The sequence below is a fragment of the Podarcis bocagei genome, assembly GCF_964188305.1.
Source record: "Podarcis bocagei genome assembly, chromosome: 6".
NCBI classification, from domain to species: Eukaryota; Metazoa; Chordata; class Lepidosauria; order Squamata; family Lacertidae; genus Podarcis; species Podarcis bocagei.
In genome coordinates this window covers 88,586,038-88,613,846 of record NC_138130.1, presented here as the reverse complement: position 1 = coordinate 88,613,846, position 27,809 = coordinate 88,586,038, and the positions used below count along the sequence as shown (strand labels likewise).

At 41.0% G+C, this 27,809-nt stretch overlaps 1 protein-coding gene across 2 annotated transcripts; it reads left to right on the top strand.

Moving 5' to 3' along the window:
• The first annotated feature begins 1 nt into the window (after nucleotide 1).
• Nucleotides 2-23,356, top strand: CEP126 (centrosomal protein 126). 2 transcript variants are annotated; one of them, XM_081196921.1, is made up of 12 exons: nucleotides 5-622; nucleotides 1,558-1,677; nucleotides 6,116-6,264; nucleotides 9,016-9,106; nucleotides 9,722-9,914; nucleotides 12,160-14,167; nucleotides 16,378-16,539; nucleotides 17,945-18,069; nucleotides 18,635-18,722; nucleotides 19,310-19,519; nucleotides 20,862-20,926; nucleotides 23,126-23,356. In XM_081196921.1, exons 1-12 carry the CDS (start codon nucleotides 390-392, stop codon nucleotides 23,219-23,221), a joined length of 3,540 nt encoding a protein of 1,179 aa, XP_081053047.1. In that variant the 5' UTR covers nucleotides 5-389; the 3' UTR covers nucleotides 23,222-23,356. The 2 variants fall into 2 exon arrangements, with proteins under 2 accessions (XP_081053048.1, XP_081053047.1); XM_081196922.1 differs by lacking the exon at nucleotides 19,310-19,519 and having other exon boundaries at nucleotides 2-622.
• The last annotated feature ends 4,453 nt before the right edge of the window (nucleotides 23,357-27,809 follow it).

Sequence of the window (27,809 nt, the reverse complement as noted above, 5' to 3'; positions counted from 1 at the left end):
AGAGGCTAAACGGCCAGCCCAGAAAGGCCTCTCCCCCTCAGAGTCTCCGCCTCGGCGCGGCCCTTGTCTCCGAGCCGGCCCCTACGCATGGCGCTCCGCCCCTTCTCCTCCTCCGTCTCCCTTGGTTTCCGTTGCGAAGGAAGCGGCGTCGCCGGTTGCTAAGATGGCGGCTGGGCGGCGGCGCCCTGGAGCCGGGCGAGGGGCTTCGGCGGGCGCTTCTGAGGCGGCGGGGAGGGCTCGCTGGAGCCCCCCCGCTGGGCGCTGACGGGGATCCCGCGAGCGAGACGAAGGGCGGAGAGCGAGGGCGAGAGACGGAGAGAGAAGCCGGAGAGCCGCTGGGTGTGAAGATGGCGGCGGCGGAGGGCGGCTGAAGGTTCGGGGGCGCGTGGATGGAGCCTGGCGGAGGCGCCAACGGCAACGTGATCGGCGGCAACGGCAGCTTCTACTACTACTCCAGCTACGGGCGGGCGCCGGCGGCAGCGGGCGGGAGCCAGGCCGCCTCGGCGTGGGAGGCCGAAGGCGCCGCCGAGCCCGCTGCCTCCGGCGCGAGGAGGGGCGTCTCGGAAAGCGCCCTGCCGCGGGGCCTCGGCCGCCGGGCCCTGAGCGCCTTGGGCCCCTCCACGTATCCTCCTCTCAGGGATGGAGAGGCCGGGGCTCCTGTGGGGCAGGAGGCGGGAGGGCGGGAAAGAGGCGATTGTTGAGGGAACAGGTGTGGCGCTCAGGCCAGGGAGGACAAAATTTGGCGAGCCGGCCCCCTAAATAGTTCTTATTTTCACAATAATTCATTTTGGTACAGTTGCTTCTCAGGGGTCTTCTCAATAGGCTCGCTGAAACTTCACTAAAATGCCATAACAACAACAACAAAACAATAATAATAATAGCCATCTCCAGGTACAGGGTGGTATATAAAGGCAATAAATAATAAAATTAAAAAACAATTTGGTTTATTATTATAATTATTATAACAAAAACAGAAGTTGATTTTGTTGTTGTTGTTACAGTGGTGCCCCGCAAGACGAATGCCTCGCAAGACGAAAAACCCGCTCCGCAAGACGAATTTCCCTATGGGCTTGCTTCGCAAGACGAAAACGTCTTGCGAGTCTTGCGATTTTTTTTCGCTTCCCCCCCTTTTTCTAAGCCGCTAATAGCCTTTTAGCCGCTAAGCCTTTAATAGCCACTAAACCGCTAAATAGCGCTAAGCCGTTAATAGGGTTGCTTCGCAAGACGAAAAAACCTCTAGACGAAGAGACTCACGGAACGGATTATTTTCGTCCTGCGAGGCACCACTGTATCATCATCTTCAACATCATCGGTGCTTTTCCCCTGAAAAATAGGTGCCAGTACTCAACACCATGAAGTTGTTACAGTAAGTACCACACTTTTTAACAACAACAACAACAACAACAAGAGATGCCGGTGCTGTGTACCCTTGAGCACCCTGGGGGGTGGGGGGAGCACTGAAATGAAAAACAAAAAAAGCACCTTCAAGAAATTAAATGTGGGCTGGGTGTCTAGGGTTTTCGCTACAGTTTCTGTTATCTTTAATGTCACGATCAGAAATCTAAAGATTCTCCTTGAAAGAGACTTATCAAAAGAGCGTCATGAGTTGCTAAAGGATCAAAGACTGTTTCGTAATCGAGCACGAAAACATTTTCTAGAAACAAATAAAAGGAGGAGGTATGTAATTGTAAGGCATGCTTGATATTTTAGTTGTGGTGGTAAATAATTGTTTGTGGGACGGAATGGTTCAAGTTATTTTGAAAGGGCAGTTGGTACAGCCCCTCAAGAAACCCTTTTGTGACAGCTACCTGCTTGGAGCAAGGTACTTGAGAGGGTCATGGCAGATGGGTTTCAGGTGTATTTGGGGAGACATACTATTTAGACCCATTTCAATCTGGCTTCAGGTCCATTTGGGGCAAGGTTGGTTCTTTTCATTTATCAGCTGTATCAGAAGATATACAGAGGGAGCATAGTCTTGTTAGTCCTACTGAATCAGCAGATTTTGATAGTTGGACCACAGTTTTCTCCTTCATTGGCTCTGGTGGGCTAGCAAAAGAGGCACTGTGAAATTCTTGATTCTGCTTCTGGCTGAAAGACTGCTTCCAGGTAGAGGCAAAGGGGAGACTTCAGCTCAGCCTGATGGCAATTAGGTTGTGAGAGCCTGCAGGGCTCTGCACCCCCTCCCCCATCTTAAACAAGATGCTTAAACGTAATGCTGCTGAGTGAACTCATCAGGGGATATGGAGCATACATAAGTATGCTAAGGATACTCACCTTGTGTCTCTTCCTACCATCTAAATCTGGAGAGGTTCTGCTGGTGTTAGATCAATGACTGAAGGCAGTAATGGGCTTGATAAGCGGACCATTTGGATCCCTTCCAGTCAGGATTCAGGCCTCATCATGGGACTGAAACTGCTTTGGTCGCACTGGTTGATGATCTCCGGCGGGCTAGGGACAAAGGTGAGAGCTGTTTCCTAGTTCTGCTGGATCTCTCAGCGGCGTTTGATACCATCGACCATAGCATCCTCCTGGACCGTCTTGAGGGGCTGGGAGCTGGGGGCACTGTTATACAGTGGTTCTGCTCCTTCCTCCTGGGCCGTGTTTAGAAAGTGGTGGGGGGGGATGAGTGTTCAGACCCCTGGGCTCTCACTTGTGGGGTGCCTCAGGGTTCTGTCCTCTCCCCCATGCTTTTCAACATTTACATGCAGCCGCTGGGAGAGATCATCAGGAGGTTTGGGCTGGGTGTTCATCAGTATGCCGATGATACCCAGCTCTACCTCTCTTTTAAATCAGAACCAGTGAAGGCGGTGAAGGTCCTGCGTGAGTGTCTGGAGGCGGTTGGAGGATGGATGGCGGCTAACAGATTGAGGTTGAATCCTGACAAGACAGAAGTACTGTTTTTGGGGGACAGGAGGCGGGCAGGTGGGGAGGATTCCCTGGTCCTGAATGGGGTAACTGTGCCCCTGAAGGACCAGGTACGCAGCCTGGGAGTCATTTTGGACTCACAGCTGTCCATGGAGGCACAGGTCAAATCTGTGTCCAGGGCAGCTGTTTACCAGCTCCATCTGGTACGTAGGCTGAGACCCTATCTGCCTGCGGACTGTCTCGCCAGAGTGGTGCATGCTCTGGTTATCTCCCGCTTGGACTACTGCAATGCACTCTACGTGGGGCTACCTTTGAAGGTGACTCGGAAACTACAACTAATCCAGAATGCGGCAGCTAGACTGGTGACTGGGGGCGGCCGCCGAGACCATATAACACCGGTCTTGAAAGACCTGCATTGGCTCCCAGTACGTTTCCGAGCACAATTCAAAGTGTTGGTGCTGACCTTTAAAGCCCTAAACGGCCTCGGTCCAGTATACCTGAAGGAGCGTCTCCACCCCCATCATTCTGCCCGGACGCTGAGGTCCAGCGCCGAGGGCCTTCTGGAGGTTCCCTCATTGCGAGAAGCAAAGCTACAGGGAACCAGGCAGAGGGCCTTCTCGGTAGTGGCGCCCGCCCTGTGGAACACCCAGCAGATGTCAAAGCGATAAACAACTACCTGACGTTCAGAAGACATCTTAAGGCAGCCCTGTTCAGGGAAGTTTTTAACGTGTGATATTTTACTGTATTTTTGGTTTTTATGGAAGCCGCCCAGAGTGGCTGGGGAGGCCCAGCCATATGGGCGGGGTATAAATAAATTATTATTATTATTATTATTATTATTATTATTATTATTATTATTATTATTGATAAGGGCCCATAAACAAAGTGAATCATAACAAGTCAGAAGTCAGTATTTAAAAGGTGTAAAACTGTCTGCGGACAAACGTTGGCTCCCTTGGCCAGTAAAGCAAGATGAGCGCCGCAACCCCAGAGTCATTCGCAACTGGACTTAACTGTCAGGGATCCTTTACCTTTAATGTCCAGTAATTGAATAGATTGCCTGTTCTGACTGGGGTTACATTTGCTGTGAGGAAACAGGTGCGCATTCTGGAGTTGCTGTAAAATTAATCTCTGTCACTGGAAGCCCAAGTGGCTTGGAGCTCTGATACCAGCTATGGTCATTCCTGGACAGCGATAGTGTGGCTACAGTGATCACGCTCTGATAAGCTACGGGAAGAGCAGTGACAGATTTGCCAGCAGAGCACCCAGTTCCGAAGAGTCTACATTGCCTGCCTGTGTGCTATTAAGTTAATTTCAGGTGTTTAATGTTGACTTGAATGGCGTAGGAAGGATCCAGTTACCACAGTGCTTCCCTCTGTATCCCCCTACCCAGGCCTTACGATCAGCCGAAGAAGCCCTGCTGCTTGTTTCATTGCTGTGTGTGATTCATGCCTCTGTGACTTATGAAAAGGCCTATTTAATGGTGGCTCCCTGGCTGTGGAATGCTCTTTCACTTAAAATTTGACTGGTGCCTATATTGATTGAATTTTGTTGACAAGTAGAAACTACCTCTTTAGCCAGGCTTTTAATGATGTAGGATATGTTAGGCCACAGGAAAAAGTAGTAGTTGTAACATTTATGGATTTTATATCATTTGAATGTTTTATTGCTATTTGTTTTATTTGCTACTTGTTTTATAATTGCAATACCCTGCCCTGGGATCATTTGGTTTGCTAGAGTAGAATAAAAATGAAGCAAATGAATAAAATACGGTAATGTTCAAATGATACTCTTTAAATTTAGAATTTATAAAATGCTGCAGATTAACTGAGGTCCTAATCTAATTATGAGTTTCCAGTGTGGCCATGAAAATCTAAGAAGTAGGAAACCATGGCTTAAAGTTTAAATTAAATATAAATTTCTTTCAAGATAGGCAGTGTGGCTAGAATAAAGGTGATCATGCCTAACACTTTAAGTGGTGGCCTTTTGAGATAAGTGCTAAACTAAATCATACCTGGAAGATTGAGTATCTTGTTTACTTCTTGTTACACTCCTGCTTTGCCCTGCTGCAGTCAAGAAATGTTCAGAGTTCATTAGTTTGCACAATGCGAAATAGTATACAGTCATGTAACAATAGATTCCTTGAGTCAGTGTCTGTGTTATGAACTGCTACTAGTATTACTTTCTGACATGATACTCTTAGTACAAGAGGCACTTGGTACAGATTTCAACAAGCAGGAACTTGCGATAAATCACAGATTTAGAGAGGGAGTTAAAGAATAGGGGCAATGCAGTGGACTTATTTTTATTAATTAAAATAGTTATATCCTGCCTTTCCTCAAGGGAGCTAAAGGTGGCTAACAACAATAAATTAAAGTGATAAACACATGAGAACAATAACACCCCGAAAAACAGTAATGAATCCCATCCTGGGACCACTTGATTTAATGGAAAAAGTTGTAGCTTATCCTCAACACAGACCCTATGTCCAAACAGTCACCAAGAAGCTGAAGAATAGGGAGGCACGGTCTACCTGATAGGAGGTTGATGGGAAACTAGTCTCCACTTTGTTGGGATTATTTGTACATAGAATAATTTATAGTTTTCAGGTATTATATTCTTTCACTGTTAGAAATCAAGCTTCTATGCCAAACAAAGAAGTAAATCTCCCCTGGATTCACAAAGCCCCGAAGGAACAGAATATACACTTTAAAGTATGTTATCCCTTGCTTGATGTGCCAAGAAATTGAATAAATCTTTCTAAGAGTACTTTTTATTATAACAGTAAATCTTTATACGTTTTGAATGCAGCTTTTCACTCATTAATACAGACTTTTCTGCTAAAAGTATGAAAGATTATTTGTTCTTTATCCTGGGGGTGCCACATATGCTAGCAATCAGATCTAGTTACTCCATGGTAGCTTATTACTTCATTTCCCAGTGTTCAAAGGTGAGCTTGCAGATACCAATAGGGAAATCAGTGATTGTCATGTCAGGGAATGGGTATTTAAGAGTGTGTGTGTGTGGAGACAGAGATGGGGAGGCAAGGTCTGTGCAATGCAAACATGCCAGTGGAGACAATCCACACACTTCCTGGCACATGCCAGGAGAGAGGTCAGGACATGACTGAGTTTGAAACATGCTTCACTATGGATGCATAGTGGATCACTGATGTATTTGGATAAAGAAGGATTTGAGCCACTTACCATGGTGATTATTTTTATTGAAAGTTGTAGTTGTTTTTACACAGAGCACTTGAAGAAAAATGGAAAGACGTTGAAGAAAAAGAACAAAAATTCAGAGAACAAATTTTGCTGCAGAGGAAACTGAAACACCAGGAAGCAACTGAAAGGTTCCAGCGTGGTCATATTCCACTTTCACAACGGAAGAAAGTAGAAGGTTTGCATATTGCAAATGCAGCTATATCTATAATGCTTGCATTATAATGCGTGTTAGAAATAGTTTTCATTCCAGATTAGTATCTGTCAAAAAAACAAGTATTGCAATACCTTAGGGCCATTCCATAAAAGTGTATTAAATGAACAAATTATTTTTTCCTTTTAAAAAATAGATAAATAGTTTAAAAAGTGAAATAATGTTATAAAAAAAACCATAAACACCATGCCCACAATTATGTTGATCCTGCAGAATCCGATATTGTAAGCTTAACTTAGCCATCTGAATAGCCAAAAATGTCAGGAACAACATGTGCTAGACAATGAGAAGTATATATAAACCGAAGGAAGTCTATAATTTTCATAATACTGTTTTAGTGTGTTGACTGACCCTTGAATTGTTGAGGTTTTGAGTAGTGGCTTCCTTACTGCTACTTCTGTTTAATCCCATGTATGCTCTTGATGGAGCCAATGCAATGCTCTTCATACTGTGCCCACCAGCAATGCGTGGTGTTGGGTAGCCAGGAGAACAAAGCGGCTGCATCTTACCAGCTCCTTCTGCCTACCATTATGCACTTGCCTAACCAGGTCTTGGTCTCTGCTCCAGCAGTGTAGCAACCCCCACCTGGGGCAGACCAAAGTTGCTGAGTTTGGGTTTTTTAGGAAAGTTGTTGAGCTTTCAGGACAAGGGGAAAGGTGGTAGAAAGAAGTAAGAAGTGCTCTGGCCATTTTTAGCTCTGGCCACAGCCTCTGCTTTCTGGTGGGGTTTTCCCATAGATCATTGGATGCAAAACAGCTGGCAATCCCTGATCTAGTAACATGGTTGTGAGCACAGAAATAGTTTCCAAAGGCAGATCTACACTACTGACAGTGTAAAAGGCTACTGTGCTTTGGGAGCACTGCATCTGTGATGCTAGTTTGGCTCTCTAGCCTAAGATTAGCTCTGCCAAAACTGACAATTTTGATTGAGCTTTAATTTTGGGAGGGTGCAGTGCCTCTTCAATGTTAACTGCAGCAAAGAGCAGTAATTTTAGGGGTGAAGAGACTGCAATGTGGAAGACTTTGAATCTTGTGATAATATAACCACTGGCACATGTATTACATAATGCTGACTTTGATTCTATGATTCAGCCTGCAATCGATTTCATTTCAGTTTTTCTGTATTTTTGTATGTGATTCTTTGCCTTGGAAACCTGGGTAGGGGTGTGTGTAGAATGATGCTGAGCCTTTACTGTTAGTGACCAGGATTGCAAACTGTTTAAACTCAATAATTTCAAATTACTTTATGTATCATTGAAGTTGGTTTCATACGTGAACAAACTTCATACTTCATTACTGGGCAATCCTATGAGATGTAATACAGTAATTTTGTATATTTCAGGGGGTTTTTAGTATTTAAATACAGGATCCCTATTTCAAACTTGTTTTTGATGACACAGCATAACAGTTGTGAACGATTCACAAACACACGTTTGGTTCTGCTCCAGTCTTTATAATTCTCATGAATTATAAAGTACTCTCTCAGGGGCATCTAACAGTTGTAAGCACAGACAGTCTGATGTCTCAGTCAACTTTCCAAGGTTGAAACTATGTGATATGGTATTTCACTTAAATATTCTTCTCCACTCAGGAAGTCATGAGTGCATCACCTCCGATTCTCAGTGGATGTTTCCTATCCACTAATCAAATGAAAGACAAAAAAAACAGCATTGGTAACTTTTGATGGTTAACGAATTAATTTCACTGTGTGTGCCTGTTTCATCATAATTAATTATTGAATTAAAGGAAGCCACCCATGAATAATATTATTGATATAAATATCAGTCAATACCAGGCCATAGCTCTGTGGCAGAATGTCTGCTTTGAGTGCAGAAATGAACTGGGAGCCAGAGATTTTCTCCTTTGCGTGGCCTGTTGGGTGCAGAAATTATTTAACTGCTGCATTTTATTTATATTACTTTTCAAAACAAGGATGTACTTTCATATATATATATATATATATATATATATATATATATATATATATATATATATATATACATATATATATATATATATATATATATATATATATATATATATATATATATTCTGCTTTTTTATTTCATTACTAATATTTTTATGAATTGTTAAGCCACCTTTAATGTCATTTATGGCAGAAAGGTAGCAAGCAATCTAGAAAATAATAATTTTGACCAGACATTTCTTATAGTCACTGCCCTCCTCTCCTACCTTTATCAGGACTTTCTATTTCCACCTACCAAAAAAATCTACTGGCACAATCTACCAGGAAGTTTTTTTTATATGGACTCCATTAAAATGAACTGGACTGAAATAAATAGCACAAGAAGGCTATCGTGGATTGTGCTCTTTTTTTGTCCCTTATATTGAATACTCCTTGTTGCAATCACTTATGCTTAATTTAGGGTCCAGTATCATTTGTAAATTTAGCCTTAGTTGTAAATACACTATCATTATTGGATGCCTCAAAAATTCAAAAAACAGTTTAGGAATTGCAGTAATTGTTGGTGCATTTAAATAAGTCAGAGTGTGCCGAGTTTGCAAAGCCATGCTGTATGGGAACAACAAGGCAGAAGAAGAAGTTAAGGACTGTAGTAGTAGAGGGCTGATGTGGGCACAGTTTTAGAACTGTAGGAGCTTTCTAGGGGTGGGGAACTATTCTTGAGTTTTTGTGTTTAAAAGCTTGACATTTTATTCAATATTTCTAAATGCTGTCCTTCTTTTTAATTCCTAGTGCAGAGAAAACCAGAACCTAAATTAGATGAGGCTTTTAAGAAAATTCAAGTAACAGGATTACATTTGTCACCATCCAAAGTCATTGGAAGGTAGATATTTTATTTGTTTAATTCAATCATAAAATGGCTGCAGTACTTGTGGGTGGAAGCTAAATGCAAGATCATATAAAATATGCTTTTCCTCATTCCCTAGTGAACAGTGTTGGGTGAGGGGAGGTCATGGGAAATGTTTCTTCCATTAACTTCTGTAAATTAACATATTAGAATCCAGGCCCAATTTTGGGTGAGCCTTCCTTCATTCAACAACCGCCACATCAAATCCCATGTTGTCCAAGGTCCCCACAACTCTCCTAAGAAGCTTTTCAGAGGTGCAGGTACTTGCAGGAAGGGGCAGAAAACTTGCTTTCTATGAAGAGGACACATATTTTCCCCAGAAATATGCATTTAGCAAAGCAAAGTAAGAACTTAATGGAGTATATAAAATGCAGCTAAATGCAACACCAGCGGAATCACTTTATTCCTAGTTTGGGGCAAATTTTTACTGAAATATGTTTTTCACAAGTACCTTCTATAGTACATTGTAGCTACTAAATTAATTTTAATGTGCAGAATGTTTCACTTTAGATGTAATTTTTTACTGTGAAACTTTTTGTGAAAGTAGTAAAAATGTAGCTGGAAGTGACTATAATGTTTCTTCTCTGCAAGAGCTGCTGACACAACTTCCTCAGCTACTAGAAATGATCCCTTTTCCTGGAAACAGAGCTCAGTGAAAGCTGGCTGTGATAGGATAATGCAGGAAAACAGTGGTTCAAACCCGGACAATTCCCGGCTTCTCTTCCAACAAAATCTGAATGAAATGCAGCAGCAACTACAAGAACAACATTTCAGCAACCTTCAGGTATGATGTCCTGGCAGTTATTTACATCCTCTTAAAGGTGCAATTCATAAACCATCTAAGTAGGAGTACCTAATGTACCAACTTTTTAGACCCATTGCACCTGCTTCAGTGCCAATTTAAGGATCTAGAAGCCCAGGACTTCTATCACCTTGAAAGGTAAAACAGCATGATAACCCCACACACAAGTAGAACTTCACATGAAAGGACATTAAGGTGTTAACAGAATCTTCCTTATCCTAGGCATGTCACCCCTGTGAAGGTGCACATCACTGCTGAGCCAGGTGTGTTGCAGTATCCTCAGCTGAAGCTGCTGTTGCAGTTGCTTTATCAGTCAAAGTGCATCAAAATCCATTCACTGCTTATGTTTAGGTTTCTTTCAAGCAACTGTATTCAGTTTGGTCTGCTGCTTGAATTGCAAAGCAATACTATAAACAACTTATTTTTCTTTTTGCATCGTTAAATTGCCACTAGGGGCCGCTGGGGGTTTTCTGGCAAAGCAGATACAATTTTTCAACTGTTGAAGATAATTAGCAGAAAGGGGAGTTGCTTATACAGTCAGACCTTAATTGTCGAACGTAATCCATTCAGAAAGCCCGTTTGGCTTCCGAAATGTCTGACGACCAAGGCGTGGCTTCCAGTTGGTTGCAGGAGCTTCCTGCACTCACGTGGAAGCCACGTTGGACGTTCAACTTCCAAAAAAAGTTTGAAAACTGGAGCATTTACTTCTGGGTTTTTGGCATTTGGGAGCCGAAACATTCCAAAACAGAGGCGTTCGGGAGCCGAGGTTTGACTATAAATATGTAAGAGTTTAAACATACAGACAAACAAATGCTACAGAGTAACCACTGACATTGTTTCACTGTGGTGCATGGCTCTGAAACTCACTTTTAATAAGCAAGTGTGAGTGGAAAGCAATAGTTGAATAGGCTGCTGTAGTCAGTCAAAATCATTGCAATCGACTGTATACCATATCTGTATACATTATGGTCATTTGAACTCTCACTTTCCGGTTTTACAGGTCTGGTAGGATTACAAAGATTCCTAAAATTCCCCCCTTTTAGGGCATATAAAAAGGTCACTATGCCAGTATGAATATTGTTTCCTATTAATATATCCCTTTAAACTCAAACAAAATTGCAGTTCTAAACCTAATTTATTTCTAAGCCAGAATATTGCTGTAATATAGTCACCACAAGGTTTGTATGTACTTTTTTGAGATTTTTGAGTTATGGTGCCTGCTTTCAAATAAAATTCAAGGGCCTGCAATAAAAATTACTGGGCTGATATCCAGTAATATTTTTTATCCCAAAGAAACAAGCTTCACTGGTTCTTAATTATAAGCAAGGAAGAGATAAGGTAAACTTTTTTATAAGACTTAAGCTGAAAACAATGAAGCAAAATCATCATTAGTTTGGATGCTATTGTGGTTTCCAACTATCTGATAAAAAAAATTAACACATTTCTATACCTCCTTTCATTTCTCAAAGTGGTTCACAACAAATTTTAAAATACCTTTAAAATACCTTAAAGCAACAAATGCGGCAGCATACAGAAACCAGGGCAAATACAACAAGATGGTATTAATGGCTAGCAAAAGCCTGGAAAAACAAGTCAGCTTTTAACAAGCACACATTAGCACTGGCGCTTAACTTATTTTATTCCTGCCAGGTTGTGTATCCCAGGGGCTTTCATAGGTAATTTCTGTCTAAACTTGCAGCACCAGACATTTGAAAAAAACATTCAGCTAAATAGACTGAAATTAGAGCTAGAAAAATCTCTGGCATGTGGCTGCCTATAAATTCGATATACAACTGAAATGAGTTCATCCCTGTGCAGAAGTGGCACCCAAAATGTGCGGTGTATGAGAACTTGCAATATTTTTCTAGCACTGAAAATCAGTGACCAAACAGAAGCTCCAATTAAGAATACTGGCTGTTTGTGACATTTTTAGAACACTTCATCCTGTGTGCATAATGATATTCTTTCTTGCAGAGATGACTTAAAAAAGATCTTTGAAATTTATTCTACAGTTTTCTATCAAATTATTCCCAACTTTTTCCTTTTTGATTTGGTAGAGTGTCCACAAGGACATAGCAATGTTTATTTGAAATGCAAACCTGAAAATCTTACTACTTTTCACACACAAAAACATAAGGACCTCCCTGATTTACCTAATTTTCTCTTAAACTTTACCAAGAAGATGTGTCTTAGTGATATTTATAAGCTGTTTGCTTTTCTATCTTAGGATTTTCATCAAGAAGTGAATGAAATAGCCCATACAGAAAGTGTTTGCAGTGTGGACAGTCTTGAGGCTGCAGATCCAAATGAAGGTTGCACAACACCCAGTGAAACATCTTCTTTATCTGCACAGTTGGATTCCTCAGTACACAATTCAGAGGAATTACAGACTAGAAATAAAAGTTTCTCTGATGAAACTGACATGACTTTTTCTAAAAATCAGCATGTAAATAATTGGCTTACAAATTTAAATACCTCAAATTTCCAGACAACCTCCCCCTTTCGTGATATTTTAATAAAATACAATGTCATACCTTCTGACGAGGACACATGCAGTCCTGATCAGAAATCATTTGTTCAAAGTAGTTCTGAACAAAGAGAGACTGCAAGAGATGCTTCTGATGAGAATCTAACCTTTGCACAAAATGAAAGAGAAGAGAAAAGTTTTCTGACAAGACGTCCGTCTTCAGGCACAGAGGGTCCTGTAGCTACTGACAGCCCGGTACACGAAATAAACAAAGCTTGGGCTGTCCCTGATCCTTCAGTTGTTTCACTACAAGAGAGAAATTCTCAGCTTCCCCAGAACAGAACCTCATCAGCACACGTCTCCTGTCAACAAACAGCAACCCCTGCGGTCTTTCCAACTGCCCCTTACAATAACAGCTTCTCAATTAATTGCATGGAGAAGGGAAATGATCATTCAGCAAGATGTACTGAAGATATAGACTGTGTGGCAAATGCTAAACATGAAAAGGTTGTAGCATCTTTGCTTGAAGAGATGTGTAAAGGCTGTATAAATCAACAGAACTCTAATGGAGATAATGAAATGACTAAAAATAGTTTATCTATGTCTCATGAAGATTCCACTGCTAATCTATCTGATCTTGACCAACAAGGGAACAACTCCAATGAAGAAAAAGTAGTGAAATTTCCAAAAAGCATATTGAAAAAAGAATCTAAGTATGACCTTAGCAATTTCAAGGCAGTGGTTGTCAACAGGGGGGTCAGATTTGGGACTCAGCCTGTGTTTCCTAGAGACAGTGTTGAATTGGCAAAAATGAAAGGGAAAGATGCAGAGCAAAAGAACTGTAAAAAACTTAGGTGGTTTGATGAAATTAACAGAGCAGTGGGTGATGAAAAGCATTCAGAACAAAATATCATTGAAATACCTCATGCACAGCCCAGATCACCTGGTTCTCAAATTAGAGCTGCCACTTCTAGAACTAATGTTAGAAGCATTCCCGCTTGCACTCTCAATTCTGTTTTTCCAGAATATCTCCAGGAGAATTCTCAGGCATCTGCAAAAATTGCTACTGTTAAAGACTCAGATAATGGGATGCAGAATGCTTTTGTATCTAAAGGATATCATGTTGCTAGACAAGCATGGATGGCGCCAAGAGGTGAAGAAATACCCCTAATATATAATTGTGAACTAAAAAATCCCAAAAGCAATCCATGTAAAAGTAGAACGAAATTGATCAAAAGACCAAAATCTGCCAAAGCCACATCAACTTTCACAACTAAAAACCGAAAGGGCACCATTATCCGACCACAGTCTGCTAGCGAAGCCACAAAGGTTATGAAAACTCAGGGCAAAATCATGGCACCTCACCCACCAAGTAAGCCCATACCAGGCAAAAAAATGGATGAAAATCCAGCAGACAGTGTGTCTCAGTCAGGAAATCTTTGGAAAGCTCACACAGATACTGAAAACAGTCATTTCTTGCCTGAAGGTCAAGATTTATGTTCAGATACTACAGATTCTCCATCTTCAGGTACTGCTTGCAATTCACAGGTGGCCACTATGCGACCTTCGTATAGCATATTTACCTATGAGCTGTTGAGGAAGAAAAAGGCTACTGGTCAAGCAGTTGCCCGGTGCAACAGCTTTCCAAAAGGAAACCCTGTGTACTCAGAAAATGGATTATGTCGAGATCGCACAGCAACCGATGAAGAAATCACAGTTTTGTGGCAAGGAGTGCATCGTGCACTGGCTCAAAAGGATGGTGCTGCTGGTAAGATTTATGTGTTTTCACTGAATTAGAAGGATTTATAAGACTATATATTTGATAAAATCAGAACTAATAACAGAGGGCCCATTCAGAGGGACTTTGAAAGAAGTTTAATTTCAGGCATATTGTGCCAATTTCACATTATCGTCAGAAATAACAAAAGGGCAGTAATGTACTGAAAGAGAAAGACCAAAATTGTTTCTAACAAGTGGTATTCTGCCCATTACTGGTTTTAGTCAGTCTCTGACCATGATATTTACAAATAGGTGTGACTAGCTCAGCCCTGATGAATGTGGATAAAACCACGGTGCCTTTTCTGACTGGAGGATAAAAGCTCCTTTAGAATTTTTAGTAGAGTTGAATCAAGCCATCCCTGATGTGTTTTCATATATAAACAAGCCCAGCTCTGGGTTTGGAGGAGCCATGAGCAGGCTGCCTTCACCCAGCCCAGCACCTCCCACTGTTTGGGCTCCCTGATGTTAACAATACTGCAGCCACCTCCTTCACCCTCACAAGCAGGCTTATTTGGCAGTGGGCCTAGAGCCAAGTAGGTTATCTCTGCTCGACACCTGGTGGCTGCCATATTTATCTCCCACAGTGTTGCTGACCTTGACTTGCCAAATGGAATGAAGTAGCCATTTCCTCCCAATACTTTTTAGCACCAACACCACCAGATTAGCCCATTTGCAAGGGGAAGGAGAGGCTGACAACTACAGGAGTTCTCAGTGGCAGCAGGTGCGAGAGGCAGTCCAGGCAGGATCAGTGGCAGAGCTTCATGCTCCGGCACCAGGGGTGGCAGAGAGCAGGTGGGGCAGGGCTGGTGTGCGTCCCGGGCATGGCGCGCCACCCGCAGGGGTGTGGCACCCAGCACAGGTGGGGGGGCAGCTGCAATGGCACCCCACCAGGATCGTGCTGCCGGGCTCTGCTCCCCTCTTCCTCCGCCAGTGGGCAGGATATCAGCCCTCGTAATGCAAGCAGATTTCCCAGTATGTTGTAAATCTCAGCTCATCTGTAATTTCAAGGTTGGATTACTGCAGTGAACTCTTTGTGGGGATGTTGAGGATGGTCCCGAGGCTACAGCTAGCACGCAACATGTTGCCTAGGTTGCTTATGGGAGCAAACTGTCACCAGCATATAACACATTGCCTGTGGGATCTGCACAGGCTACCAATCTGATACAGAGCCAAGTTCAAGGTTTTGGTATGAACATACAGTGGTACTTTGGTTTGCAACCATTTTGGATGACAACCATTATGGATTACAACCACGTCAAATCTGGAAGTGTGTGTCCCATTTTTTGGATTACAACCCCCCCCCTTTTTTGGGGGGAAGCCCCATTGGCGAAAGTGCACCTTGGGTTACGACCTGTTTTGGTTTACAACTGGACCTCCGGAACAGATTGTTGTAAACCAGGGTACCACTGTATAAGGCCCTATGCAGTTTAGGACTAGGTTACTTGAGAGACTGCCTTACTCACTACATACCTAGCAGGCCACTGCATTTTGCAGGAGGATCTTTCCCTGAAGTTCCTAAAATATCAGAATCCCACTAAACAGTAATTTGAAGCAGGTGTAGCTGTCACTGTTAAGTGAAAAGCATCCCCGTTGAGATACAACAGGTGCCCACTATCTGGAGATTGCAGAAACAACTGAATATGCTTTTGCTTCACTTTGCCTTTCCAGCTGGATGGCGGGGGGCGGGGGGAACATGTCTCTGCCTTGTGTATTGTATTGTATTTAAATTTATTTTTACTTGTTTCACTTGTTTTGTTTTATGGTTGTAAATTACCTGTAAATTTATCTGAAAGGTGATTTATGAATTCAACAATAATATTAGTAGCTGTTATCTGATATAACAGATTGCTACTAATGAAGTGAAAGTTCATTTTTGGTAATGACTGAGTGCTTTGGCTGTCATCTAACAGAGTCCTGGACAGTGTGCTTAAACTTGTGGTGCTTCAGTAATGAAGGGAGATTGGATGCGCCTTGAGTGAATGTTTAACTTACACATTCATACATTGATTTGGTCTAATCATCTGCTGGTAAATTAGGTCTTGCTGCAACTTCACCCCACATGCCTTAAAGCAATTGGATGAAATAATACAGTTGGTTGTAAAACACACACACATTCCTGACTAATTTCTGAACTGCTGAGTGAAGTTAGCCTGACCATATAATTTTTAAATCTTCTTGTGTGTTTTTCTTTTCTTTCAGGAGATTCACAACATGGTGTTACGCTCTGTAATAATTCAAATAATGGTGACTTGCAACCCACTAGACCTAATGTGACTCACATCACAATTGATGGTGGCAATCTGATGGGCAGTATTAAATCAGGTGTCAGAGTGAATCCAATATTTGCTTCTCCACCAAGCAGTAAGGTTCTTCCTTTATCAAATTTTGTTTGGGGGGGGGAGAGAAAACGAGAATATATATAGGCCAAATTTAATGAATCTTGAATAATAAAGCTTATACAGTAATATATGTATAGTTAAGGAATATCTTTAGTCAATGAGCCATTTATTAAGTTTGGATTAAGTCTGTACCCTAGTTTCAATTCTGTATTTTCCGCACTGGCAACTTTTTGAGAGTAAATACAGTCATACCTCATGTTACGTCCACTTCATGTTACGTTGTTTCAGGTTACGTCCCGCGGTGACTTGGAAGTACCGGAAAGGGTTACTTCCGGGTTTTGCCGCATGTGCAGAAGCACAAAATGATGTCATGCACAGACGCGGCGAATCGCAACCCTCACATGCGCCGCTGCGGGTTGCGTTCTTTTCATGTTGCGAACGGGCCTCCGGAACGGATCCCGTTCGCAACCAGAGGTACCACTGTAATGTAGAAGGGTACCTGGGATAGGCATGCATGGTTGTGGAACTTTCCTAAGTACTGAGAGTTCATATTGATAAATTAGAGTATGCTGGTATATTCTGAAGTGGTTTATTCTATAGCTCACATGTTAATTGAGGGCTTTATTCATGAAAATTCTTTTGCATTTGTCTTTTCCAAACATTCCTTTATACTATCAGCACTAGTATAATTTTTAGTATTTTTACCACAAGAGGAAAATTAGAGAATTTGAAAATAAGCTAAATTAACAAATATATCCTTAACTTTTAACTTCATTGATTTGAATTTGCTCCCGTCAATAAACTAAAGCTCTATTTAATTAATCTACCAATTAAAGTTTGCAGCTCTAGTTATAAACTACTCCAAATGTTGACCCATAGCTCAGTGATAGAGCACATCCTTGCCTGTAAAAGATTCCAGGTTCAGTTGCCATCATCTCCTGCTAAAGGAATCTCAGATAGTTGGACTAGGAAAGCCCTCTGCTGGAGACCTAAGGCCCAAACTAGATGCAATGGTGGGAGATCTATAATTGGATTCTCGTTTTGTAAAGAGTAAATAGAAGTGGTTTGGAATAGAGCCATGGTACAGGAGGAAGTTTTTGTTGTTTTCCTCGCACGGGTTTTCTGATCCACATCTCTCTCAAACAACACACACCCAGAATTGTACATTTGCTCCATGCATATATGTACCATACAAGCAGGTTTGCCATCTATCTTGCTCAACACTACTGATATAATCCAAAAGTAAACTCAAGTTAAGCCATCTGTATTCCTTTTTTCTGCATATTTATTTATTTGTTACTATGTTTTCCCTATATGTGTTCAAAGTGGCTTATAAACAAAAGATAACATTGAAACTATAATTATAATTTAAGTATAAAACAATATAACAAGGTGTGCGTTTTGTGGTGCTTTTTTATCCTTTTCAGCTACTTTTGCCATGACAAGACGAAAACAAAGTATTGAAAATAATGAAAATAAACGCAAGGCTCTTTTAGAACAGAGGAGACAGAAGGCAGCCTCTGCAGTATGGAAGCCCACTAGTGTCGTACAGGTATATCTGATAAATTTCTGACTGAAAAATGCCAAAAATTGCTGTCCCAGGGAAATGGATTCTGTATCGTGCAGTTAAAAAATTAAAGAAAATTAAAGAAAATTACAATGTTACTTCCAGTAGAAAATAGATTCTACAGTTATCTCTAGACCTCTTGCTTCCACTTCTCTGATAAGGCAGAATATAGAGAGAGGGTATTCTGTACGTTATAAAGGAAACTCTCTGGTGGAGTCATTTCACAAATAACTGTTCAGGTTTACTATATCCTGAATATACTTGCATATGTAACCTGTTCATGGGTTATCATAGAGCACTATGTGGGAATCGCAGTCTATTAAATTTTTCTGCTGTAGTTCAGTATCACCACTATCACAGGTTAATGTCCTCCATAATACAGCAGCATATGTTATAGATCTCTCTTTCTCTGTGTGTGCCTGTGTGTGTGTGTTTTAAGGTTTTTTTCATTATTTGATTTTCATTTCAGAGTAATGTTAGCACTTCTGGACCATGAAATGCCAGGATTTATTTTTTCAAGCAGTTTGATAATAAAATTCTTTTTTTATAGAATACGACACAAGCTGTGAAGCGAGGACCACCTCATTGTGCAAATGATATAGTGCAAGCCATGGGTGGCATCAGTAATTCTGATGAAGGTAATACAGCATGTTTCAATCTGACTGTTGCTATGAATTATTATTTTAAGGTTTTTATTATAAACCTATTCTTTGCTAAGGAATATCTTTGAAATTTGCATATAAACTCCAATTTGTAGCTTGTAACAACAAGCTGTTTTACATAAGTCAAAGAAAAAGACACAGTCTTAACACACAAGAGGGTTCCGGGTAGTGAGAAATGGTAAAAGGAGCAGAGCGGTACCTATTTATCTACTTGCACTTGGACGTGCTTTCGAACTGCTAGGTTGGCAGGAGCTGGGACCGAGCAACGGGAGCTCACCCCCTTGCGGGGATTCAAACCACTGACCTTCCAATCAGCAAGCCCAAGAGGCTCAGACCACAGGGCATCCTCAAAAACAATTCTAATGTTGCTCGGATAGGGTCATGATGCTCTGTGGGAACAAATATAAATAAAATTATTTGTGAAAGATGCACAAATACATGTTGTTAGCAATGGAGAAAGGCTGTAAAAGGTGGATATTAAAACAAATTGACCCCAGGAGCAAATCCAGTTTTTTGTTTGTTTTCTTTCTAACCTTTTCTACAATACACATTTCTGTTATTAGTTTCAGACAGTACTACCCAGTTTATGCTGGCAGAAAACTTAGCAAACACATCAGCTACAGAAAGTGACATCTTGATTGATTTGGACACAGTTCAACCATACAAACAGACTACAGTGCTAAACAGACCTGCACGGCAAGGAATGAGTGCATTGTCATTTGAAGAGCACAAAGTTCTTCAGTCACTCGACCGCATTAATCAAAAGCTACTTAGTAAGTAGTCAGCAGATCATGCTATGAAATTCACCAGGGTAGTCAACTCTATCAATGCAACTCTCTGCCTGTCTTCTTGGTAGTAGGTTCCACTGAGATCAGTGGGCCTTCCAGTAAGTGCACATTGGTTTGCAGTTTAAATGTAAATAAGCAATACTGCCAGAATAATCATTTCAGCTTCCAACTGTGTTGTCTCCCAGTTTTCTAACAAATATACCATGCAGTGCCATAATAATTATTTAGTTATAAGGTTATGTGATAGTGGAACTGCTGTTCCTAGATGCTTTATTTAGCTTACAGTACAGAAGATGGGAATGTGACAAACTACCTTTCATTTCCCTAGTCAAATAGTTGCCCCCATTTGCAGCCATATGGTATGTATGCAAGAATCGCATGGCAAGGCCAGTTTTTGCACATAAGCACTTTAAAGCAGATTGGAGCCTCTGTGAAGATGGTAGATATAGGGGAGGTCTCTAGGCATGAGGACTCCCATACAGCTATAATTGGGGTATTTGTTTGGTCAAGCAAAAGTCCATTCTTTTCAAAGACAGAGAACATCCAGAGTTGCTTCAAACCTTACAACTTATCCAATAATAGGTATGATCTCAACAATTTTCTATCCTCCCTGCTTCTCTCTCATGCTTTAGGACCAGAATGTTTTGCTACTCACACTCTATTTTGATTTATGACAAATCTGAAATTAGGCAGGGGAATATTGACGGAAGGAGGAGATAAGAAGTTCAGAATCCTTTGTCATTTGCTTTTGAACCCACCCCTGTCAGAGGACAAGCTACCTCATTCCACAGGGTAGCCCATCAAATGATGGCTGCCAGACTTAATTCTGAAAGGGGTGCCTACCAAGTGGAATTGGTGGCAGGGTGCCCCTGGCTACAGTGCCACCTTGTTCATGGATCCCAAAGTACTACATGCCTGCAAACTGAATAGCCAGAAAAAGCTGAGCTGAACGCTTGAGAACATAAAAGAGCTTTGTACTAGAAGAGTTCATATCTCGTTTCCCACAGTGGCCATTCAAGTGCCTTTTGGAAGCCCCCAAGCAGGGGTTATTGCTCTGCAGCAACTGGCACTTAATGCCCCACCACCTCTGAGCATAGTTTCATATACCGCTATGAATTGTATACATTTATAGACCTCCTCTCTACAAATTTGAAATTAAAAAATAAATATGAAATAAAATTAATGCTTCTGCAGCCTTGCAAAGGGAACAAAAACTGTAGGTAACATAAGAGTCTGTATTATTTACAATCTGAAGGAAGAATAAATTATTGTACACCTTGTTTTTCCCCACCATAAACTTGAAATTTCTTATTTTATACCATTTTAGATGTCCATGAGACCATGAAAAAAATCCCATCCTCCACAAATGTTTTACAGACTCTTTCCCCTTTGGTAAGCATACCCATTTGCTCTCCCATTGTAAAATGCATATGAATAATATGTTGTTTGTTTAGGATAAAGATGCAGCAGAGATAATCATCCACTTGTACTCTTTGAAAGACATATGGTTGCCTGCTGTCTGAACCAAAATGCTGGACTATATGGATTTTAATCTGATCCAGCAAGATGTGTTCGTCTAATATCCTGTAATAACTGTGTGCTAATGCATGTAACAGTGTCCTGGATGCCTTTTTTAAAAAAGAAAAGAAAAGAAACAAAGCTGTTTCAGGATGGTATGCGAGAATTTAAGGCAGAGAATAGACAGGAGAGATTACTTAATACTTTTCCCATCTGCCATTTCCCCATTCCAATTTCCCCCCAGCTTAGTGGCTCCGCTGCAAAGGAGGCAACTGGAGATCCATCTCAGATCTGCAGTATGTGAACAGACCCAAGCCTGGTCTCTGTACCTCGAGACTGAGTCCCTGTAAATCTGGGCAGAGTCCATCCTGCTGTTGGTCTCAACATGCATAAAGGCCTCAACCCAACTGCCTATTTCTTTAGCTATTAATGAAACCCCAGAGAGTGATGCTTGTCTCAGCCAGCATTCAACATCCTCCAGTAGCACTTCAGCACCTCCTTCCTAGAACTATTTGCAACCCCTCTAAATGTAAAGTACTCCATGCCAAGGTTCATTTTGAACAGGGTGGAGGAATTCGATCCAGGCCACTTGCCCTAGATGAAAGGCTTCCTTTAATTAAGCCTTTCCTCTTGTCCCTCTCCATTCAAGACTCTTGAGAAGGATAAGTGGGGAAGAAGCCTCGGTCATCCTCATAGCCTCTCAATGGAATGGACTCCCTCGGGAGGTTGTGGACCCCCCTTCATTGGAGGTTTTCAAGCAGAGGTTGGATGGCCATCTGTCATGGATGCGTCTCCACCACCATTATTCAGCCCAGACACTGAGGTCCAGCTCCGAGGGCCTTCTGGTGGTTCCCTCATTGCAAGAAGTGAAGCTACATGGAACCAGGCAGAGGGCCTTCTCAGTGGTGGCGCCCACCCTGTGGCACACCCTCCCATCAGATGTCAAGGAAATAAACAACTATCTGACTTTTAGAAGACATCTGAAGGCAGCCCTGTTTAGGGAAATTTTTAATGTTTGAAGTTTTATTCTGTTTTCAGTGTTCTGTTGGGAGCTGCCCTGAGTGGCTGGGGAAACAGCCAGATGGGTGGGGTATAAAAAATAAAATTATTATTATTATTATTTGAGATTCCTGCATTACAGGAGGTTGGACTAGATGACCCTTGGGGTCCCTTCCAACTCTCCAGTTCTATGATTCAGTGGCCCAGAAGATAGGTTGGCCACTTGTCAAATCTCAAAGACCCACTAAGAGCCTAGTCCCTCAACCTACCAGACATTTTGTCTCTAGGTCTGTTGCACCCAGATTCTGTTTGGCTACGCTAACCCACTTGGTGACTGAATAACTGGCTGTACTCAAACAAGGTGCCTGATACAGTATTTTCATCCAGGAAACCTTAATGTTGCTTCAAGACTATCTGTGCTTGGGCTTGAAACCCAGTTCCCTGTGTCACTGGGTCTTGGCTCTGGTATCCAGCATCTCAAAAAAAGAACATACACTGCTCGGAACCTATCCTTACCTCCATCGTTTCCGGAGTGGAGCCACCATCCTTAGCCTCTTCAACTGCAGGCTGCAGTTATGAAGACCATGAAGATCACTGTGAAGGATAAATAACAGTCTTAGTGATTCTTCTTTCAGTGGCTATAAAAGGGTGAGGTGGTGAGAGGCTTGAGAACTCTACATACCATAGTTATTCCAGAACAGAGAACCTGTGCCTCATCAGCAAGCTAAGGTGGAGATAAGGATAGGTTCGCAGGAGCTATCCATGCTTTTTTATATGGTTAGAGTCACTACACAGAGATCTAACATTCGTTCAGAAAGAGAAAACAGTCTCCTATCCATCACAGCAAGGTAGTCTATTATTGTTGGCTGGTTAATATCCTACAGCCTTTTAAATATGTCTGTAGGAAGAGGGGGTTGTTTTGTTTTGTTTTGTTTTGATTTAATTATTTACTTGTGTTTTATTTTGTATTCTGTGAAGTGCCCTGATATCTTTTGATGAATGGTGGTATATAATAATAATGTATTGTCAGAATACTTTAAGCTGTTTGTGTTGTGTTTTCTCTTGGTCTTCCAGGTCGCATCTCCCTCATACATGGACATCATCCCTACCATGCAGAGATACAAGAGCACATCAGGTGACCCTCGAAACCTAACGCAGAGAAGATACTGATTTGGTCTAACAGAGGCTATTGAACTGGGATCTATTTTAATATATTCTCAGCTGCTATCTTTGTAACATAATTATTTGCAACATGCCTTAAATGCTATTAAAAACAACTCAAACAAAATAAAAGATGTAACGCAAGTATTGATTGCTTGTTACCTAGTTTACCTTTAGGGCAAAATATAAATTTTTATATGCACTTTATTGTAAAATATATTGTATTTTTTTAAAAGAATGGAATACCTCACTTTTAAATGAGTGCTGTTGTTTATAAATTTACTGTACATTTTTAATTAAAAAGTAAAGAAATTATTTTGCTATTGATTAAAAATTATGTATAAGTTCATCTCCCAACTTTATTGCTTTCATTAACTGCTAATAAATTTCTACTACATTTGTAAAAGGTATGTTGTAGAAAATGATAATCAATTATCTGCAGAGCTAACCAGGTTAATAGTTTCATAATGGTTCTACTCCTAGATTCAGAAAACAATACTTTAAAGTCATAATAATGATAGTTTGCTCAAGCGGCTACTTACTGCATCTCTCTACTCAGTGTCCTAAAAGAAAAATGATATGGCTCATTGAATAACTTGAAGATAACTGAACAATGGTGAAAGGTTTTGGAACATCACTTGTTTCATCTTTTATCCAGTTGCTGTACAAAACCACTGAGAGTTAACTCCCATAACTTTTACTGCTGAAATTTACCCTACATTTTCAATTACATTTTAAAACTTGTTTTTATTTCGACTTGCCATATTTTACATGAAGGTATATTCCTGAATGAAACAAACATATATTGTAGAGTCAGAATGGATGTACCAGTGTGTGAGAGGTTTTATCCCAATACAGGAAAGGATTGCAGTTGGGAATCCAGGACTCTGCATGACAAAGTGAAAAGCCCTGACAGGCTTAAAGGTTTTCATGAAAGTACTGGCATTTTTGTGGCAATTGAAGACTATGGAGAGACTGATGGTAATCTTCAAAGATACAGGTGTTTCCTAAGAGGGAATGTGGATTGGTTGTCCTGGTCTTCTGTAAACAATGTGAGAAATAATTAGAACGAATGGAACCACTCCCATTTAGGATTTGTGTGTGTTTAAACTTTAGACTAAGTAAATCCCATTTTATGGCCCTGAGAGGCTCCCAAAATGACTTACAAATTGGGAGGATATTTCTAGCTTTCCAAGAAAGATTTGAGGAGACCCTGGACAAAGTGCCCTCTTGTGGAGCTCCTAATCTATCGGTGAGCCCTGGCAGCAGTGTCATGTAACAATGCTTCAAACACCACCTGACAGCTGCCATCTCAGTTTTCTACAATGCTGCAGGCTGATGATACATTGGGGAAAATTAAAATGGTAACTGGACCCAGCCACTCAGAGCACTAGACCAGGAAAACAAATTCAAGGATACCATAGGTCAGGCAACCCTCTGCAGCTGCCCAAGAATGTCTGGTGCTGTTGCCAACTGTGTGTCCGAGCAAAATAAGGAGGCAGATAGACTGCAAGTATGACATTATAGTTTACAGCATAATGTAAGAGCACACATATGTTCCAAATACAATACAGTTCTGTAAAATTGTCTCCTATTAGGAAAAACGGGTATCTTTGCAGATGATCAATTACTATCCTTTCTCCAGTCCGCAACTCAAAAGAGTGAGAAACCATAGCTCCCTTCCAAAACACATCCTCTAGATCTAACATACAGAATAAACGTTTCCCCTTTTCTCAAGAAAAAATCTCATATTTGTCTTTTTTTGCCATATAAGTCAATTTTGCCAGAACTCGCAAGTCTTTACCACACTTCCAGCATCTTCACTGAATAGTTCTTACTGCTTTTTTTGTATTCTGCAACCTACTTGTGCTCTTTTTTCTAAAAATAATATTTAGGGGTACGCTTCTTTTGACTCAAGAAAATGACTATTTTAGAGTACGGATCGGGGAAAATAAATGCAGTAAATGGACCAAAGTACAAAGATTCACAAAATGTATGTGCATCCCCATGTCCCCCCAGAAAAAAGCACTGCACCTACTCATCAATTTATAACACTTTTTTCTTACTGTAATATTCAGTGAAGAGACCTTATAGCTTGCTCTCTGAAAATATTGTCTGAGACGTCAAAAATACTACAGCTTTTTGTTTCTTCAACATTTCTGGACTTTCCTCTGCTAATGCCATTATTTCATGTTCTTGTATTTCAGCAGTTTTCTGAGGGGAAAATAGATTGAAAGCTTATCATTTATTTTGTTGTTGGTTTTACAATGCAACATTTGCTGCATAGGTTTTAGTTTTGCTCCAGAAAAAAAAAATGCTCTATGTCTGGGCAGATTACAATTCTTTCCAAGATACCTCTCTCAAATAAAAGCTTTGTCCGCATTGTTTTTCTTACGTTGGCTTCTCAGCTTACATTTTGTACCGCTGATCAAATTGACACAGAACTCAAGTTTATCCTTCTTCAGTGTGATGCAGCACCTTCTAGCCCAATTCTAAACCTTATTTATTGCAAACTGACTTCATAATCATCAAGCTTATTTGTTGCTTTACACAAGCTTATCTACTTACAAATAACAGCAAAATAATAGAATCTTAGAACTGTAGAGTTAGAAGGGACCCTGAGGATCATCTAGTCCAGGGGTGTCCAAGCTTTTTTGAAAGAGGGCCAGAGTTGATGAAGTGAACATGCATGAGGGCCGACCAAAGTTGAGCTTTTTTTAGGATTGAAGTTGCTGAGCTTTTTTTTAGAATTTTACCCCAGGACATATACTGCCACAGGGGCCGGATTAGGCTCCCAGAATGGACTTTGGACATGCCTGATCTAGTCAAATATCCAGCTGTCCCATTCAGAGATCAAACCTGCAACATTGGCATTATCAGCACCACACTCTAACCAAATGAACTATGCTAGGGTTTTACCAATTTCCGCCTGGACACTGCAGTATTTCGGATATGTATGGCAACCCTAAAGGCATTCAGTACAAATGCACAATACAGTGGTACCTCGAGTTAAGTACTTAATTCGTTCCGGAGGTCCGTTCTTAACCTGAAACTGTGCTTAACCTGAGGTACCACTTTAGCTAATGGGGCCTCCTGCTGCCGCCACACAGCTGGAGCCCGATTTCTGTTCTTATTCTGAAGCAAAGTTCTTAACCTGAAGCACTATTTCTGGGTTAGCGGAGTCTGTAACCTGAAGCGTATGTAACCCGAGGTACCACTGTACAACATAAGAAAATCAAACTAATTCAAGGCAAAGCACAATGCAAGTTAACCATGACTTAGGCCCATTAATTTTAGTGGAAGTAATAATAATAATAATAATAATAATAATAATAATAATAATTTTTATTTATACCCCGCCCTCCCCAGCCAAGGCCGGGCTCAGGGCGGCTAACAAGCAATAATAAAAACAAGATGAATGAATAAAACTTAAATACAACATTAAAATACAACATTAAAATATTGAAACATTAAAATATTAAAATGTAGACTCATCGCAGGAAAAAAGAAAAAAGAAAGAGGGGGAGGGAATCAAATTGGCTCCAAGCCAAAGGCCAGGCGGTATAAGTATAAGGCAGTAAGCTTGTGAATACCAGTTGCTAGAAACTGCAGGATGAGAGAGTGCTGTTTGCTCAAGTCCTGCTTACATCCTTCCCATTGGTATGATCTGATTGGCCAATGTGAGAACCGGATGCAGAATCAGATGGACCACTGGCCTTATCCAGCAGGCTCTTTTTATGTTCTTACTACTTTTGCATCAGGGTTATTCAGAATCCTTGGGTTATTCCTAGGTTCCTAGATTTCAGAGTTTTTAATCTCTCATCTGATTGTGATATGAATCTTTCAGTCAACACTTTTGTCACTTTCAGGGCATCAATCTAATGCCTTTTAAATGGAATAGCAGAGGAAGAATAAATCAGTCTTGAGCTAGAGCATATATTTTTAGCTGATGTCTGCACTGAGATTCTGATACCTGATTGGAGCATATTATTTATTATACCTTCATTCATTCCAAGGGCCTAAATGGCTGCCAACTTGCTTGAGGGTTTATTTTTAAATGGTTCAATTAAATCTCTTTGCACTCTCTGCATTTCAAGGTCTTATCCTGGGTTAAATGGAGGGAACTGGGTAAAAGGCCTTTCTTAAAACACACACACACACACACACACATATATAAAACATATATTGGTCCTAAGTATCTTGCAAAACCCAATTCTCAAAGACTGACTTTGGAACAAGAGAAGCTTCCAGAAGGAAGGTGTGTCATTTACCTGGTATTCAACTGGCTCCAGGGAAAATCCTTACTCTGCAAGGAATGATTTTTTTTTCTCATTAGAAAAATATAAAGCATTTCAAAGGGTTTTCTTACTATTCCTTCAACAGCCTCTTAGAACAGGGATAGCTAAGTCTCTTTAGCCTGAGGGCTGCATTCACTTTTGACCAACCCTGGGGTGGAGGGCAACACATACCAGTGGTAAAGGGACCCCTGACCATTAGTTCCAGCCGCGGACAACTCTGGGGTTGCGGTGCTCATCTCGCTTTACTGGCCGAGGGAGCCAACGTACAGCTTCCGGGTCATGTGGCCAGCATGACTAAG

What these genes read in the sequence shown, in the direction of transcription:
- CEP126 (XM_081196921.1), top strand. Translation starts at nt 390, where the DNA reads ATGGAGCCTGGCGGAGGCGCCAACGGCAACGTGATCGGCGGCAACGGC. An exon ending in AACATTTCAGCAACCTTCAG is followed by an intron (nt 9,915 to 12,159) that starts GTATGATGTCCT and finishes TTTCTATCTTAG; the next exon opens with GATTTTCATCAAGAAGTGAA. An exon ending in TACAGACTCTTTCCCCTTTG is followed by an intron (nt 20,927 to 23,125) that starts GTAAGCATACCC and finishes TTGGTCTTCCAG; the next exon opens with GTCGCATCTCCCTCATACAT.